Source organism: Bos grunniens, chromosome 21 (genome assembly GCF_055505025.1).
Source record: "Bos grunniens cultivar Pamir isolate PY7600 chromosome 21, Bosgru_T2T1.0, whole genome shotgun sequence".
NCBI lineage: Eukaryota > Metazoa > Chordata > Mammalia > Artiodactyla > Bovidae > Bos > Bos grunniens.
In genome coordinates, this window is record NC_141185.1 from 55,542,599 (window position 1) to 55,561,577 (window position 18,979).

The 18,979-nt window shown below is 46.2% G+C and overlaps 1 protein-coding gene and 1 long non-coding RNA gene across 3 annotated transcripts in view; one reads left to right on the forward strand and one right to left on the reverse strand.

The window, feature by feature from the left end:
• Positions 1-18,183, forward strand: part of SLCO3A1 (solute carrier organic anion transporter family member 3A1) — a 374,786-nt gene extending 356,603 nt beyond the window's left edge. The window contains exons 10-11 of one of the 2 annotated variants that reach the window (XM_086365341.1): positions 7,760-8,002; positions 17,523-18,183. In XM_086365341.1, the coding sequence (XP_086221467.1) occupies positions 7,760-8,002; positions 17,523-17,605 (326 nt within the window). In that variant the 3' untranslated portion in view covers positions 17,606-18,183. Of the gene's footprint in view, positions 1-7,759; positions 9,236-17,522 lie in introns of those variants that run through there. The other variant, XM_086365340.1, reaches the window with a different exon arrangement.
• Positions 476-5,471, reverse strand: LOC147349753 (uncharacterized). The gene is made up of 4 exons (XR_015150479.1): positions 4,689-5,471; positions 3,999-4,160; positions 2,656-2,779; positions 476-888 (listed from the first exon to the last, which is right to left on the reverse strand). It is a non-coding gene; the product is annotated as an uncharacterized LOC147349753 (long non-coding RNA).
• Positions 18,184-18,979: the final 796 nt, after the last annotated feature.

Sequence of the window (18,979 nt, forward strand, 5' to 3'; positions counted from 1 at the left end):
GAGCTTCCTACATAGCCCATGGGCGCCCTGGAGTAGGAGCAGTAACGTGGTTGGTGATATCAGTGGTGAGTGGGGAGGAATATGGAGCAAAGAGATTAAGAGTAGTGGTCACAGTAGGGCTAATGCAACTGACCATGGTGCCTGAGCTGGACAAAGACGAGGTAAGCTAGGAGAGGGGAGAAAGAACAGAGAGAGAAAGGGCACATAGGAGCTGGATGTAGTAATTCATGAAAAAAGAGTTGCAATCTGCAGCCAGAGCTTTGTTGTCTGACTTTGAGGTGGTGGAGCAGTTTTGAGAAATGACAAAACCCAGAGAGGAAAGAAACAGCCTTGACATTGAAAATGAGTTGTTGAAAGGCCTGAGTGAGAGCTCATGTCCATGGAGAAGTTCAAGTCACCCAGGACAGTGGCGGAATTTGAGTGGAAGAGGACAGAGTTGGATAAAGGGTCAGGAAATTCAGAGTAAACGAATGACTTACTCAAAGCAGAACGCCTGATGTAATCAAATCCATCCTTTTTCATCCTTATACAAATGTCCTGATCACTGTTTTTCTCTCTGGGTGTGGGCATAACATCCACTCAAGGGTCTGATCTCGTTCCTGGGGAGTCTGTTGCATGCCGCAGATGCTACACCAAATTCGACTGGATTCACTACCACGATCTCTCCTCCACAAATGCCTGCTCTTGGTTTTCCAGAACAACAAGCTGGGCAAAGATCATTGGGAACGTCAGCCTCAGGGTGCACTTCTGTATGCAGGGGTCATTCCTGAGCAGATTGTCCTTGGGTCTTGGGTTATTGGTGAACTAATATAAGAGACCTGTGTCTTAGAAGCTCCTTGTGTGGTTCATCCAACATTTGTTGAGCTCCCATTGTGAAGTCTTGAATTTCTACAGGCACATGGGAGAAATGGACATGTTGAATGAGTGTTTTGGAAGAAGTAAGCCCAGCCTGCCAGAAACTTCAGAGGAGTGGCTGTGGGGTAGTGGGGTGCAGGATACAATGTCTGGAATGTGAGGGGAGACTCCTTCTACTCACCTCTGCATTTATTTATTCATTCAGCAAACTTTTGCTAAGCACCAACAATGTATCTAACTTCCTAAAGGACCTGTGGGCTTAAAAGAATATTCACAATCTAAAAATTGAGAGTTATGCTTTATTCAGTGGGAATTTTTAGGACTTCAAGCCCAGGAGACAGCATCTCAAGTAACTCAGAGAACTGCTCCATGGAAGTGAGGGAAGGAGCCAGGTTAAAGAAAACCAGATATCCCAAGTTAAGAAATTTAGTGCTTTTTCTCTGTATGGGAAGATACAAGAGTCCGGGCTCACTGAAAGCATTCCTTTGCTATGTACCTCAGGTATCTGGGCCAGTATCCTGTATTTTCACGTCCTGAGTCCCCTCAGGGCTCACCGTTGGGAGTGGCTGCCGTCCATGGCTGCTAGATGGCAGGTATTCTCTCCTTCCTGAGTCCCCTCAGGGCTCACCATCCCTGATAGGTGCATTTGTTGATGACAGTGACCTCCTTTGCTTACTGATGTGAAAGTACTTGATTTCTTTCTAAGCACCAATGATATATCTAACTTTCTAAAGGACCTGTACCACCCAGGATCTATCTATGTCCTGACCAGTGCTAAGGTGACACCCCATATTTGCCATGGACCGTGCTATAGTCAGGCACAACAGGTTTGAATCCAGCTCTGCCGTACTGAGCATGAGACCTTTAACAAGTAATTTAAGCTTCTTGAGCCTCAGTGAGTTTAACAAGGCAGCCAGGAATGAAATGAGAATAGAGAAGCTCCTCTCAACTTCTCGGATTTAAGAAAAGTGAATGTCAGGTATCTGTGGATGATGCTGGACAGTATCAATAGAGTCTCTTTCTTGGCATCACTGAAACAGAGAAACTCATTAATCCTTCGAGGAGAACATTCTTTTCAACATCCGTTTCTAGCTAGTGCTGGACATAACAGTAATTCCTCCAGGTTGAAAAGAGGTTCCATGGTGAATCAAGTCTTGGCAGGTAAGCTGGGAGAGGAATGGATATCTTTTGAAATGTAAATGCTGGAGTGATTTGTAGCTTCCATTTTGTTTCATAAAGGAATGTGAATTTATTTTTCTTACAAAAGCTTTTCCACTCAAATTTTAAGTTTAGACCAAAGAGTATAACTAAGCCTGGCGTTTTCAACGCACGGAGTGAATTAAGTAGCCAAAATTCAAGACCTGGAGGTTTAATCTCTGTTAATAGATTTCAGGAAAACAGAGACAATTTCCTTAAGTGATACCGCAATTTTTGCATTGAAATATAGCTGCAATTTGAGCCCGAGTATAATGGGAAGTAAGATTTAATCCTTTTAATATTCTCTGTAATAACGAGTAACAGCTCTAAGCTTCCGGATACCCTCCCCAACATATGGTGGGTTCCTAGTGTCCCAGTGGTGGGACCTTGGTTAATGCCTACTGAATCTGCGAGTTCCCCCCAAGGAAACACAGGAAGAAAAGAGAACAAAGGGGAGAGGACTGCTCCTGCAGGCACCGAGGAAAAGAGCATTCCTTTAAAACACACGGTTTCTAAGAAATACTTCATCATTATCATCAGCTGCCTTCTTCTTGCTTAGGTAACTGAGGCTGTAACAGAAGTAAGTACTAACATACACCTTACCTGTGTGACCTCCCTTCTGGAAACATCTGATTATCCTCCAAAAATGTCTTATGAAGTGAAGGATTCCTGCCAGTTGGGGTTAGTCACTGAATCTTGACTTGGAGGGTGTTCTGCAAATCTTTCTCTGGAGATGAGAATTTAAAAGGAGATGAATTTTCATTGATCCAAGTGAAAAGCCAAAAAACAGGAAAGGAACCAGATTTGTTGAGCACCCACTCCAAGAAGGGCTTTCCCAAATACCATATCAACTTTGCAAAGATCAGAACCCCTGTTGAAAGCTTCAAAACCAGCCTTCTACAAACCAGTTATTCCTAGGAGCTTAGTGGAAGGATAAATAATATGTTTTCTATAGCCCTGGAAAGCCCTGATAAGAGCTCTAAAATCTTCTCCTCAGATCAACAAACTTTAAATTTGTAGGAAAGAAATGATTGGACTGGAGGTTTTGAAATATCAAGCTGGGGACAAATAACAAATAGCATCTGTTTCTCTATAGGTATAATAAAGGGGGTTGTGGGGGGTGGATTGTGATGTATGAACACCCCATGCAGTGGAGGGGTGAGGGGGCAGTTGGTAGTAATTATTGTCACTGGGTTGGGAAGATCCCCTGGAGATAGAAATGGAAACCCACTCCAGTATCCTTGCCTGGGAAAATCCCATAGATAGAGGAGCCTGGTGGACTATAATAGTCCATAGGGTCACAAAGAGTTGGACACGACTGAGCACCTGAGCACACACGCAGTTATTGTCCCAGTCGTCACTCTGTAGAAGTCTCCCACTGCCATCTGGGGAACTAGCATCTTTCAGGGGCTACAGGGCTTTTCTATGCCCCCCTGAATGATAAACACGTAACAGTGAATGGCCATTTGTGAAAATTAATCAAGTGGGATTCCCTCTGTCACTAATCAGATGAATTTCAACAATGGCAAAGGCCTGTAAATAAGAGATCCAGCAAGGGCCTTGTTTCAAAATTCTCTACACACCTGGAACTCAGGACCTGTGAGCTAGAGCTTCTCTTTGGAAAAGCATTTTAAGTCAATAAAAAGGAAAAGATGAACTTGGCAGAAAAGAGTTGTTTTTGTTTGTTTGTTTCTGGGAATCTTAAAGGAAGCTCATAAAGTTTATGAGGTTCTACTCATAATACACTCAATCAAAAGTTTATTCTGAACTGTCACCCCCAAATACCCTGTACAAGATGAATAAGGGAGCAAAAGTTCTGGCCATATGGGACCAGACCCTTATATAACACTCCACTCACTTGTTCTAGTATTCACCTTGACTCGGTAAGGTCAAAGTGGTTACATTCGAAAGATCAAGAAACAGGCACATAGAGAAAAGTGACTTACCCCAGCATTTCAGCTCAAGTTAGAAGGTCTTTCATCTTGACCACAAACACCCTCCAAAATATTGAGTATAAGATGAAAACCCTTGCTATGTACTTAGCTTTCTCATTTCTGTTTGAAGGCTATTTCTGACATTTCCCGGGGTCTTGTCATCCGATAGTAGAGCTTGACGAGGATAAAATTGACATCATTAGCACAGAGAAATATGCCTTACTTCAAGACAATTCCATAATATAAAAATCCTCACTTGGATACAGGTACAAAAAGGAGTTATGACTTATTGGCACTTTGGAGGGATTTTTTTTTTAAGCAAGTATTAGTGAATGGCTCCATTATATTGAAAATTTTCCTGCAATGTGCTTAAAATTCGACCTGATTTGCCCAACTTGGATTGCATACAACTCTTTAGGCACCTGTGCATTGGAACAAGAAGCCCCAGTACCATCAGTTCCTTCCCTCAGCAAAACTTAAACGAGAGGTGTAATAGTCTTGGCTTCCCATTGCCTGGTGATGGGTGGGTAAGAAGAAAAGGAGGGAGGAGAATTGGGAGCAAATGACAACCAATAGAACTCTGACAGACAGAAAGGTGAATGGATCCACCTCTCCGTTGGACCACAGGACAGGTCAGATTTGTCCTGTGGATCCCCAAGTCCACCCGCCATCCACAGGGACTCCAGGTCGCTATTTCTTTACCTAAGTAACGGGGAGTGTGTCTAGTGTCTGTCAGTGGTTGCCGTGGCAGCTCCTCCAGTTGCCTCTTTTCCAGTTAAATGAAGAAAAGTCGTCTGTTGGGGAACTGAGACAGGACACACTGGTTGGTGACAAAGATCTCGAACACCTGAGCAGCCTTCTGGGCAGAGAATGCCGGGAATGCGAGTTTCCACTTGGCAAGACCAGCCTGAGCTGCAAAGAGGGAGCAGGTTGTGTGGGATTTTGAGTTTGGCATTTTTAAACTCAAGCTGCCAGAAAGGTTAAATGCTGTTTCAATGAAAATTCTTTCTTAGGGGGGTTTCTTTCAGGGGGTCATAAGTGACAGATTTGGGGAGTGCTAAGGATTAGTGCCAAGGCACTTGGGCCCAGGAGGAAACCCTGCCAACCTGTCAATGCTGACAGGATCACGCAGCCCTCCCCCGACCCCATCGCTGACCAGTCATTAAACCGAGGAAACAGACGCACAGACACAGGAAGCAAACTTATGGTTACCAAAGGGGGAAAGGGATGGCTAACTTAGGAGTTTGGGATTAACAGACACACAGTACGATATATAAAATAGATAAGCAACAAGGACCTACTGTACAGCACAGGGAACTATAGTCAGTGTCTTATAATAATCTATAATAGAGAATCTGAAAAGAGTAGATATATATGTATAATTGAATCACTGTGCTGTATACCTGAAACTAGCACAACATTGTAAATCTGCTATACTTCAATAAAAATGATTTTTAAAATTTGAAAACTAGACTTCAATTAGTAAAAAAACCAAGGAAGTGCCATTTCCTTCATTAAGCCTCTCCCTCCCAGAAGGCCCCTCAAAGGAGATTCTGCTATGGATATAACATAGCCTTCCTTGTTCTGGCACTCATGAATGGACTTCAGGGGTCCATGAATTCCCTGAAATATGGATGCGGTTTTGTGGGTAGGTATATTTTTCTGGATGAAGGGATGATGCTCATCAGATTCTCAGCACATGCTCAGGTGTTCAGTCGTGTCCAACTGTTTTGTGACCCCCACGGACTGCAGCCAGCCATGCTCCTCTGTCCGTGGGGTTTCCCAGGCAAGAATACTGTAGTGATCTCCAGGGGATCTTCCTGACCTAGGGATCAAACTTGCATCTCCTGCATTGGCAGGTGGATTCTTTACCCCTTAGCCACAGAGGAAGCCCCCAGATTCTCAACAGACCTTCCTTAATACAAAAGTGAACCTCAGTCAAGAGCTGGAAAGAACACTCAGGATACCAGGACACCTCAACAGAGGGATCTTGGAATTGTCACCACCTGCTCCCAGGGATCACTTCCTGCTTCTTAAGGAAGTTGACTGGCACCATATTCTGGCCTTGGGAATGCTATTTTTTCCAAAGCAATTAATTTGTGTTAATGCCCCGTCCATTGCTTCCCCATAATACAGATGAAACATTTTCCCCCCAAGAGGCAAGAATCACCTGGGAATGTTTTATCTTAACCATGCCAATGACCAGGCCACACACCCAACATTCTGATTTCATTGGTCTGGGATAGGATACCTCATGATATAATGTGATCTATTGTGAAGGTTTTTAAAACCAGTTCCCAGCTCAGAAAAGTGTTCTGCTCCAGTGGTAACGTCTAAGGGAAGGAAAACTGTCAGTGTGTATGTGGGTGTTTTCCATCTTAAACCGTACACACATGTATACTTACATATCTGTCTGCATATACACATGTATGAGAACACAGCCTTCATATGTACAGGTATGTGCACATACGTATATATACCCACACACAAGGTATAGTGTGGACTTTCCTGGCGGCTCAGTGGTAAAGAATCCACTTGCCAATGCAGGAAAGGCGAGTTTGATCCCTAGGTCAGGAAGATCCCCTGGAGAAGGAAATAGCAACCCACTCCAGTATTCTTGCCTGGGAAATCCCATGGACAGAGGAGCCTGGCAGGTTACAGTCTGTGGAACTGCAAAAGAGTTGGACACAACTGAGCAACTGACACAGCAGCAAAGCACAGTGTACTCGTCGTCACCTTCTGTTCCCCTCTGATTCCAACCCCCCCTCCTTGAGAGCACACAAAGCCCCAGAAGCCCCGTGCAAAAGGACAGCACACGGAACATGATGCCTCTTAACCATCTTCTCTACAACGGTGCACTTCTTTGAGTGACACCAAGAACGTCCCCCTTCAGAGAAGACTTTTTCTCCTCAGACTCTCCGTGGATGATGATAATGATATCATCTGTCATCCTGTGTAATTTATTTTGTATTTACTCTGTGCCAGTTCAGTTCAGTCGCTCAGTCATGTCCGACTCTTTGCAACCCCATGGACTGCAGCATGCAAGACCTCCCTGTTCATCACCAGCTCCCAGAGTTTACTCAAACTCATGTCCATTGAGTCGGTGATGCCATCCAACCATCTCATCCTCTGTCGTCCCCTTCTCCTCCCACCTTCAATCTTTCCCAGCATCAGGGTCTTTTCAAATGAGTCAGTTCTTCTCATCAGGTGACCAAAGTATTGGAGTTTCAGCTTCAGCATCAGTCCTTCCAATGAATATTCAGGACTGATTTCCTTTAGGATTGACTGGTTGTATCTCCTTGCTGTCCAAGGGACTCTCAAGAGTCTTCTCCACCACCACAGTTCAAAAGGATCAATTCTTCAGTGCTCAGCTTTCTTTATAGTCCAACTCTCACATCCATACATGTGTATGTATCACATACATACTCTGTGCCAGGCACTGTTCTAAATGCTTCCCACATATTCAATGAGTCAGCCTTCACAGTGATCTGAGAAGGACTCCATTTTGCAGATGGGGAAACGAAGGCACAGATGTGTGAAGTAAGATTTCATGTTAAATAACTTGCACAGGTTTGTGAAGTAAGAGGCAGAGGTGAGGTTTGAACCCAAGCAGTTCAACCTCCAGACAGGGTCTTCCCCTCACTGTGCTGTAGAACCACTGAATATGGCCCACAAACCCTGCAGTCCCATAGGAAGACACACACATGGGGAGTCCTACTCTCCTGTGGACCAGCCATCAGAGCCCGCACATTAACTGTTCTTTCCCCCGACAGGCTTCATCCCCCCGCCGCTCATCTTCGGGGCTGGCATCGACTCCACCTGCCTGTTCTGGAGCACGTTCTGTGGGGAGCAGGGCGCCTGCGCCCTCTACGACAACGTGGCCTACAGATACCTGTACGTCAGCATCGCCATCGCGCTCAAGTCCTTTGCCTTCCTCCTCTACACCACCACGTGGCAGTGCCTGAGGAAAAACTATAAACGATACATCAAAAACCACGAGGGCGGGCTGAGCACCAGTGAGTTCTTTGCCTCTACTCTGACCCTAGACAATCTGGGGAGGGACCCTGTGCCCGCCAACCAGACACATAGGACAAAATTTATCTATAACCTCGAAGATCACGAGTGGTGTGAGAACATGGAGTCTGTTTTATAGTGACTGAAGGAGGGTTGAACTCTGTATTAGTCTTTCAAGGGTCATTTTTCCTAAAGAAAAAAAAAATGAAAAAAAGTTTCTCAAAAAAAAAGATTCAATACACACACACACACACACACACACACACACACACACACGTATACCCAGCACCTTTGTCCTTTTCTCAAAATCAGAGCCAGACAGGATTCAGAATAAGGAGAGCGTGGGATCACGTGGTTGGCGTGCAACCTCCTGGGGGCTCAGAGTCTGCTTTTGAAGGCACCTCATGGCTGTTCAGGATGCCGACAGCTGCAAGCAACAGGCACTGCCAGATTCAGGGAACACTGGTGGCCAGCTTGGAGGATGGACCCTTCTGGATATACATACACATACAAAACAAACAAAATATATCTAAAAATCTACTAAAAACACCCACATTGACAACGTTGCCAGGATAAGCACTAGTGACAGCCCTGTGCCCCCGTGCCCGTCCACACGGGGGCGGAGGGGCACCCGAGTCGGAGGAGTGGACACCCGCTTCTCTCTCTAACGTTTGCAATAGGGGCCACGGTGCAGGCGACTCACCCAGTCTACACCTGTGGCTCAAGGCCCCAGAGTTCTCTCAGCGATGCTAAAGGGTGATCCGTGCTGGAGACTGTAGTTGGCACCTCTCACCAGCTCCATTTCCATTTCTCAAGACTGAGGGCCCAAGGGGGGGAGCCGGGCATGGGGGGCCAGCACCTCCCCTTCCCCCACAGCACCTCCCATTGGGGGGCGCCCCCCTCCCCCACCAGCCCCACAGAATGACCTCAGGAAGCAGTGGGCCTCGCCTGGCTATGACTGACTTTGCTCAGAGCCGGGGAAACCCAACCCAGTCCAAGTCATTTGCTTACATTTGCCAAACATTTTGCCATTTTTAAGGGAAAAAAAAAAAATGCAATGCATATGAATTTCAAACTGTTGTATGTATAATCCTCTGATACTATTTTTAACTACTTCTCAAATCTGTGTTAACCCTTCAGTCACTAACACAGTCCTCTAGGCCGAATTTATTATGCTGGTTGCTTTTAATTTTCTCCTTTTATAATGCACCAAAAATATAATGTGATTCAAGGGATGCAGTTAATCTATTGTAATTTTTTTATTATCATTTTATCCTCCTTTGGATAGTTTGCGAGAACGAGACTATACAGTGTGTTATGAGAAAAAAATGCTTGAAAAAGAGTGTATATGCAGCTTGCCTTTAAAAGAATCACATTTGAGACAAGAGGAGATGACATGATGAATTGCAAATTTGCCTTCTCGACTTATGCCCCACAATTCAGTGATCGCTGTCATGGGAACCCCTTTCATATGCCTGCTTCACATGCCAAGAGGCGTTCTTTTCCGCCTGTGGTGGAGACACGCTCAGCGGCATGTTGTGTGTATGGGTGCAGGGCTTCTGGGGAGACGAGAGAAAGAATAGCTCCCTGGCACATGCTTTGAACAGCTTGTGGTGTCTGGTATTACAGACCCACAAGCTCCTGGAAGCTACTGGACGTCCACCACCTGAAAATGTCAGTAATGTTTTCCGGGTCAGTCTTGAACTAAGCAGCCTTATGGAGTGTATGCATGTGTGTGTGTTGAAAGTGGCTGAACCTCAACCAGCTAGAAGCGAACCTACCATTGTTTGGGGTAAGAATCAAGGGGAAATCTCTTGCAGCCAGCAGACTCAGCCTGGTGAGTCATTTGCAGATGGGGCAAAGCTTATGTGAGAGCACAGGTGTGCTTGCACTCACGCACACACGCACGCATGGCCCCAGGGAACCCACTTTTCATGTTGCAATGTCCTTGATCTTGGCCACTCCTGGCTCTGGAAAGATTCTAAGGGTTGGTTGGTTGGTTGTTTTTTTTTTTTTTTTTTGGTAACCTCAGACACATATTTGCAGGTCATCTAGAAGATGAAGAGCATCAGGAAAGAGTGGGGTGGGTAGTGTGCCAAAGTTTTAACAAACCCATAATTGGGGCAGTTTGAGTGAGAGCCCCAAACCAGAGAAGGCCGCGTGCAGCAAGGATGCCCGAGAGAAGCTTGTGTGGCGGTGCAGAGCCACGTGGTCAGCCGCATCCTGGGGACAGGATGCTTCCGGAACAACTTTTTCCTGTCTTGCTCGAGTCCCTCCTTGCTCCTGAAAATGGAGACGTTCATCAGTGTGTTAACTAGTTAAACAGGGGGTTGTTCTCCAACCAGTTCATAAACTCTGTACGCCCTGTGAATCCTGAGGCTGTGATTCCATCCTGTACGGGTGTTGAGTTGGTTTTGTCTTGAAAATGTATTGCTAGTAGATCACTGCCCTCTTGGATATGATTGTGGAGCTCTCCAAACTCAGTCCACAGACACTGAGGCTGCAAGACCTCATGTTTCATGGGGCTCTTTGCTTTTTTTTTTAAGTTTTTGAAAACTCTTTTTGGCTATTTTGCCTAAGATTTTAGGCTGAGTGAGAATAAGATGTTAAGATAACAAAGGAAAACAATCCCAGGGTTCAGTTTTATCAACAAATGAATTGAAATATAAAGTCCCTTCTCATAAGATGCTTCTAACATGTGTTGTTATCACCTTTAAAACTTTTTTAATTTGTCTCCTGGACTCCAGAACCAGAAAAACCTAGTCTAGGTTTATTTTCCCTTGTGCCGCAAGGATCCATTGTACATGCCTTGCCCGATCCAGTCCCTGGCTTCTTTGGTCCTGAGCAGGATTTTGAATGGAAAGATTTCCTGGGAAGAGCTCCAGTGGACTCAGAAAACAAAAATGGAGAGGGACGGAATACACCTAGAACGTGAGTGCTGACGTCCTCTCGAGCCACCAACCCCGCCGCAGTCTCAGTGGAAGGCGCCCAGGGCTGAATGGAGGAAGGCTCTCTTTGCTGCAACTTGTGACAGATTTTTGTCACTCCTACATATAGATCAAAAAGTTTTCTACCCATATTATCCCTGCATATGAAGGGAACACATCTTTCGTGAGTCTCTGTCTCTGGGGGGGACTGGGCTTGCTGTCTTCCCCGTGCTGAGTCTGTGGGCTGTGAGGAAAGCCCGCCTTCACGCCTCCACAGGGGACGCAGTGAAGCTCCCAGACACCCCGGGGACACTTCCACTCTGGGAGGCCACGGCGTGCAGGCTTTCCTCACAGCTAACGAAGCAGCCAGAGAGGCTTCTGCTCACAGGTCCCCTAAGGAGTTTGCTGGCAGCGCTTAACAGGCAAAATAATAAGGGGAAACAAAGAGCTTCTGAGGAATCCTTTGACAGACTCCCTAATGTCTTCAGAGCAGGAGGGAACGTGCTTATTCATAAAAATTGCTTCTTTTTCATCACCTTCCAGCAGAATAGCTTTGCCAAGTGATGGTTTTAGACTTTGGCTACGTGGTGTCTATACATTCAAATCCCCGATTCCAACTTCTCATCCCCAGTAATAACCTAAAGCAGGGGTCCCCAGCTCTTGGGGTGCAGAGCAGGAGGCGAGCAGCAGGTGGGCAAGCAAGCAAAGCTTCATCTGCCCCTTCCCCATTGCTCACATTACCACCTAAACCTTCCCCCTCTTCTTCCCCCCTCACCCAGCTGTGGAAAAATTATCTCCCACGAAACCAGTCCCTGGTGCCCAAAAGGTTGGGGACCACTGACCCAGAGCTTCCTCTCACTCAGATGTGGCAAGATTTCCTGAGGGGACTTGCACAAACGTTCCACACATGGTGGCCAGCCAGCCCCTGGGATGACTGCCACACCACTGAAGTTTCTCAGGAGAAAGATTCTGCCATAGTTGCTAATGGATTATCTTCCACACTTCCAAAGCAGGTTGCCTATTAGGAGAGTGTAAAATGGAAATAAATACACACACACACACACACACACTCACTCACTCACTCACTGAGAAACCCTCTGAGGAAAAGTAGTGATTGGCTCCCTGTGAGCCTACAAGGCCGGTTTTCTTGCTACCAACTGTTCAGGTCCTGGGAAGAAACCACACTTCCTTTTCCACCCAGTCAAGTCCACCAGGCCTGTGTTCTAAGCCCTGCTTAGGAGTCCTGCAGGCACTCCTGAGTGACTCGAAGCAATAAAGGTCAACCTGTAGAAATCAGTGCAATGGTTACACAGTCGGGCAGGGTAAGCTTCTGTCCTGTTTGGTGGTGGTCATTCTATTTCACTGGTTGGTTGGTTTGGTTTGGATGAGGGGAGAAAACCAGACAAGCAGGTTTTCAGTCCACCAGACAGAATATTTGCTGTCCTGTGCTGTTCTTACTTCTTTTGATGGTTTGGAGAAAGTATCTGTCCAGGAGAAGGTACTAGACACAGAGTAGGGGCTTACTTGCTCCCCTGAGCACATGTCACTGCCTCTCAACAGCCTCCTTTCAACTGTGATCTGCATTTCCCTCAGGTTAGAATCCAGATCAGAGCCCTCAGAGGTGACACATTTTCCAAGAGAGGGTGTTAGTGAATTTCAGTTTGGCCTGGAAATTAGTCTGAAACGTGACTACAGCCCTTTTCTTCCTCTCTCTGCTCCTCCCTCCTTGTTTCCTCCTTATCCACCTCTCCCAACCCAGTTCCAGTTCTTGCGTTCTGAATAGCTATGAGAAGGTAATTCTCTGAGAACAAACGGTCCTACTGATGGCCTTTCAACCTAGCTCCCTTGGGGTATTATGGCTGCTCAAGAATAAGTTGGTGAAACAGGAATCTCTAACTGCCAGAGAATGCAGAGAAGATGCTATTCAGATGCTTGTTATGGGGCCTGTTACCTAGGATCCCAGCTTCCCTGGTGGCTCAGACAGTAAAGAATCCTCTTGCAACGCCGCAGACCTGGGTTTGATCCCTGGATTGGAAAGATCCCTTGGAGAAGGAAATAGCAACCCACTCTAGGATTGTTGCCTGGGAAATCCCATGGACAGAGGAGCCTGGTGGGCTGCAGTCCATGAGGTCACAAAGAGTCAGTCAGGACTGAGCAATTAACACTTACGCTTTTTTTTTTTTTAAACCGAGGATCACATGGAGAATTTACACTCTCTGCATACAGGCCTCACCCATGCCTCCCCTCTCTCACCTCAGAGTGCTCAGTTATCATGGCAGGGAGGACATGAATTGAAAAGCCTAAAATGGGGAGTTCAGAGAAGCCTGGATGCCCCAGCACCTTAGAAATCTGTGACTGTGGTGGAGATAAAGACAAAGCTCATGCTTCCCAGGGACCCTCCATGTGGTAGCACAGTTTTCCTTTGCGGGTAATATTAATGCTATTTGAGGGAGCACTATATGAGCTTGATGTTTTCCAGCCACGTTTATTCACTCTAGTAAAATTTTGACTATGTGCCAGGCCCAGAACCAGGTACAAAGGTTAAAAAAAGACATGGCCCCATCCTCTAAGAACTCACAGTTTAATAAGAGAAACAGACCTGAACACAAAAGCAATAGAATAGGGCTTACCTGGTGGCTCAGACAGTAAAGAATCTGACTACAACGCAAGAGACCCGGGTTCCATCCCTGGGTCAGGAAGATCTCCTGGAGAAGGAAATGGCCACCCACTCCGGTATTCTTGCCTGGAGAATTCCATGGACAGAGGAGCCTGGCAGGCTGCAGCCCATGGGGTTGCAAAGAGTCAGACACGACTAAGTTATTGCACTTTCACTTTTTACTTTCGTCATTGTAAGAGCCAGGGTCTATTTATTTATGTCTGGGAACAAAGAGGGCTCTTTTAGGGTGCTGGGAAGTTCCACCTAGGGGCATCAAGAATCAGGAAGACCTAGTGCTCTCGAAAACAAGAACTTAAGAGCAGTTGGTTAGGGATCCAGGGGAAGAGACCCTCTACGGAGAGAACCAGCAGAGCAAGTTCAGAAACCTTCCATAAAGGGCCAGGTGGCAAGAATTTGGGCTTTGAGGGCCACAGAATCTCTGTGGCCTCTACTTTTTTGTCAGAGCAGCGATGCAGCCCCAGACAATGTGGAAACAGATGAGCGGGCCGTGCTCCAGTAAAGCTTCATTTATAAAGACAGTCAGTCTCTGGGTGTGGCTGAGAGAAGGCTGTAGTGTGCTGATCTGTTCTGGAGAACACGGAGGTCTGAAGCAGCATGGCACACAGTCCCATGGACTGTAGCAGTGGAAGCTGCTGTGCCCTGGGCTGAGTCATGCATTGGGACAATCTAATTCAGGTACCCCATTTTCCAAGAGCGAGGTAAGTATCCCATTATTGTCAGGGTTTACAATGAAAGTAACATTATCTTTCTTCTGTGTAATGAGGGGAATTGGAACTATACAATCTACAGTCTCTTCCAGCCCTGGCACTCACTCCCTAGCTCTACCAGAGTAATCATCCTTTTTTGTTAAGTGATGGAAGTGGGCATGGGAGGGGACAGTGTAGGAACTGGGCAAAAAAGAGTGAATCCAGATACTGAATAGTATTTCAGATTCCTTCCCTCCTTCCCACCAATATGAACAGTGGCACTAGAAAGCTATTTAATAATAGTACATTTACCAAGCACTTACAATGAACCAGCATACAGTAGTTAAAGAATCCACTTGCCAATGCAGGAAATGCAAGAGATGCGAGTTCAAACCCTGGGTCAGGAAGATCCCCTGGATGATGGCAAGGCAGCCTACTCTAGTGGTCTTGCCTGAAGAATCCCATGGACAGAGGAGCCTGGCAGACTGTAATTGCAAAGAGTTGGACATTACTGAGCATGCACGCACATATACATAGTCCTGTGAGGCACACTGTTATTAAGCTTCAGTTTACGAGAGAGGAAAATGAGGCTGGGGAAGCTTTCAGAACTGGCTCAAAGTCACAAAGCAGAGATTCAGCCCAGGTCAATAATTCCAAAGCTTGTGTTCTCTGCCTTTTTGGATACTTCCTCCGTATTGGGCAAGAAATGAGGGACCCCTTTCCTCCGGTAGGGACTTCCTATTCAGAAGACTTACAGGGCTCCCTACACTCTCATATTCCCCCTAACAACTAAGACAAGTTGTATCAGTTGTATTGTAGAACACAGATGTATTCTGGGGACATCCGTTCTCCTTGTTGTTATTCCCAGACTTGATCACAGAGCCCAGTGAACAACACACATGGGTGGTTCTGCTGTTACCAGGCAGGTAAGAGGAGCCAGGAGACACCTCTGCTCTGATGCATTTGGAAACACAGTTTCCAAGTGCTGAGGTGTCTGGGACACAGTCCTCGGTGCTGGTCATCAGCATCGGTGGGAAACCCCAGACACCGTTTCCCACCTGGCACCCCTGAGGTCCTCAGCATCAATTTCAGGAGCTCAACTCTAGCCCAGGCATCAGACACTGATGCTGGCCACTGGTTGGAGCTATGTCTTGCTCTGTGATCAGATATGAGGCTTTTAGGAACACAGTTTCTAGACATTTTGATTTTTGTATTAATGTCTCAGGCCAATCAATAATTGAAGATTAGCACAAATTCTGAGTCTTTTTCTGTAAGGTAAAGTGATTATGTTCTCTTACTAAGAGCAGATGGAACAACTATAGTAAATTTTCTGGAGGTTTAACATTCCATATGTTGAGATTTTACCATCCCATTAAATCGCAGAAAATAATGTTCTTCTTAAATTCATGCCAACCTAATAGAAGGTAACTCTCATGGTGCTGGGTTTGTCAAAACTGTTGGATTTTATTATCAAAGGTGATAAAATGAAGTAGAAGTAGGTAATATAGGAAATTTCATTATAAGAGAAACTTAGATAACACAAAAATTGTGCTCTAGCCCAGCCTCTTAATGGAGGAAAGGGGCTGGGTGTTTATGTTTACTAAGAGGTTGCTACCCTCATGCCCTGGTGCTCAGATGGTAAAGTATCCGCCTGCAATTCAGGAGACCTGGGTTCGATCCCTCGGTTAGGAAGATCCCTGGAGGAGGGCATGGCAACCCACTCCAGTATTCCTGCCTGGAGAATCCCCATGGACAGAGAGCCTGGTGAGCTACAGTCCATGGGGTCACAAAGAGTTGAGCACAACTAAGTGACTAAGCGCACACACACGCACATGCGCACACACACACACACACCCTCCTGCCAGGGGCCTTAGCAGCTTTCTCACACCTTCCCTGTGAGGTAAGTATCATTATTCCCACTTTACAGATCAGAAAACCAAGGCTCAGTATACCAAAGCTTCCCAAGGTCACACAGCTAGTTAGAAAGTCTCCAGGGGCCAATGCCAGGTCTGTCTGACTCCTGAACCAGTGCTCTTTCCATGACACTACAAAAGCCACCAATCTGAGAACACAGACGTGCCTTCTTAGAAAGATTTAATGTGGCCTGTAAGGCATCTTCTATTGGAAACCACCACAGAAGTCTATAGTTTCATAGAGAAATGAGCCAAGAGCTGGAGGTGAAAAATCTAAAATAAGAAAAAACACCTTTTTCCTTTGATAAATGCTGGAGATCTTTAAAAACACCCCTTCCTTTTTCCCTCTGAGCCATGTCAGCAAAAGCTGGCCAGCTCCTCATTGTCTTCTACCTGATTCATTCTGCACACAGGAACCAACCCCAGCTCTCTCATATCTATCCCACCTTCCCCAACTCCCTGCCCCGCTGGCTTCTAACAGAGGCCCCAGGAATGTAAAAACTCAGACCTTGTGAAAGTTGAGAAAGGATGCTCCAAACTGTACCGCTTCTTCTATTAAGCCAGATCTCAGCTGCAAAAGAAAGGAGAGACATTTCCATCTTTTGTACCAGAGTCTAGAGAAGACAAGAAATGAGTGAGGATTCTATGGTTCCACTGCAGCTCTCATTGAACCGAAAGGCTGCATGCCACAGTCATGGAGACCTCCACGGCTTGTATATCATGATAGGGACTAAGCTGGGTGTTTCTTGCCTTTTAAGTGAAGCCACAGCATCTATTTCAGACACATGGCAGAGGCTTATGCACCTCGCTCCAACAAGGAGATTCTTTTGCTCAGCAGGTGGTGACCCGCTGTGGCTGAATGGAAAGTAAACTGGCCCCAAATGCTGGTGGAGAAAGCATGGCATTATGATGCCAAGAGGTTCTCTCTGGCACAGAGCCACCTCTTCAATAGAGATTGCAATGACAGGGTCCTGGAACACAAGGTCTGTCACCGGTGACTCAGATAAGATGAAGATAAGTTAAATGATGGAGTTGCATCTTATTCATTCCCATAGAATAAAAATCTGCATGGGCATTGGCATAGATACATATAGATAAATGCTTCTCGGAAAGATTTAGCCTACATAAAGGTCTTTGGGCTTGGAATCTGGTTCCCTGGGGTGATGTGGAGCACAACCTAGCATTTTATTGACTTCTGCTCTTATCCATACCACTGGAAAGCCAGGATGCTATTATGTAAGCCTAAAACATAAGTAGGAAAACTGGAAAAGACCGATCTCTTTTTCCTCTTGGCTCTCTTCCCCCCCTTACCCCTTTAGGCACAGAGTACCAAGACATTGAGACTGAGAAAACCTGCCCCGAGTCACAGTCACCTTCAGAAGACTCCTTTGTGAGAAGCTGAGGGCCTGGCCCTCTTCCTGCAGAGAACAGCCCGCCACCGCCCACAGACCTCGCAGGCCTGACTTAGCGTGCTCTGCCCTGAGAACCCAAGGGTCCCCGTGGGGACCGTCCGGCCAGTGTGTGGTCCTTTGAGGCCCCAAGCACAGGCCTGTGACGAGGACTGAGCAGGTGTCTGTGGCCCGGAGTCCTCCAAACCCTTGGAGTAGGCATTTTCCTGGATCACTAGAGAGTCCTATTGGCCTGGTGTGCAATTCTTCTGCCCACCCCTCCTTTGGCTCCTGTGGGGATGGCCTGCTGACATGCTTTAGAAAAGCCCCTCTTGGAAGTGCTTCTCTGGCCGGGGGCTCCAACAGTTCTTCTGAAAGCAGCCAAGGCTGGATTTAAATAGGAGGGGGTAAAAATTACCCTGTTTCATAGAACAGAGGGGGGGAAAAAAAGCACATACTCAATAGATTTTGAGTGTGGTATTCTGTATTTTTGCAGCTTATATTTTCCAGATGAGCAGTTTAGAAATATGTCATGTAAAGTACCTACTGTACGTTTGCTGAAAATTATATTAAAAGCACTATTTTAATTCTTCCTCGGTCTCACGCTGTAATCTCTATTATCTTTCTCTTCTTGTGTCTTTGGGTAGAACAATCCTAAAAGGCTCTTAAAGAGAGTGTTTCTGGCTGTGTGTGTTCTGTATTTATGGGCTTTGAATTGTTCACAAGAGCACAGTCTTAGAAGCCAAAACAGACCTGGGTTCGACTCTTCACCCCAGCACTCCCTACCAGTGTGGCATTTGGGAAGTGGCCTGACCCCTCTGAGCCTCAGTTTCATCATCTGTAAAATGGGAATACTGTCACCTGCCTTACACAATTGTGGTCAGGCTTCAGTGAAACCCCATGTGAAGGCAGCACAGTGTCTCACAGAGAAATGGTACTTGCTCATTGCTCCCCAGCCTCTAGCTGGAATTAGATGCTCTAAGACACAGCTATGGTTCCTACTGATCCATTCAGTAATCCTGGACTGACCATCTGGTTTTCCTTTCTGGTTCTCCCATTGTCTGTAAACCCCTGGGAGAGTGGCAAATGGCTTCCTCTCAGGGTACACTGCCTAGGATAGTGTGTGACATTTGATGGATGCTCATTGTACAGTTGAAAGAATGGATGGACGATGAACAAACAACCTCAGACTCATCAACCTCTGGGGCTCTGACTTTAGCCGCATGCCTCTGGGGCAACCAATAGCATTTGCCTTTCTTTCTCTAGTTCCATAGATCCTCCCACAAGCCTCACCCTATGGATGGAGCTCCAGTTGCCTTCCCAGTCTTTGTGAGGCCACTTCCTAACTGGCTACTTTCTCTGCTACATCCTTAGTCCACTGGCAGGAC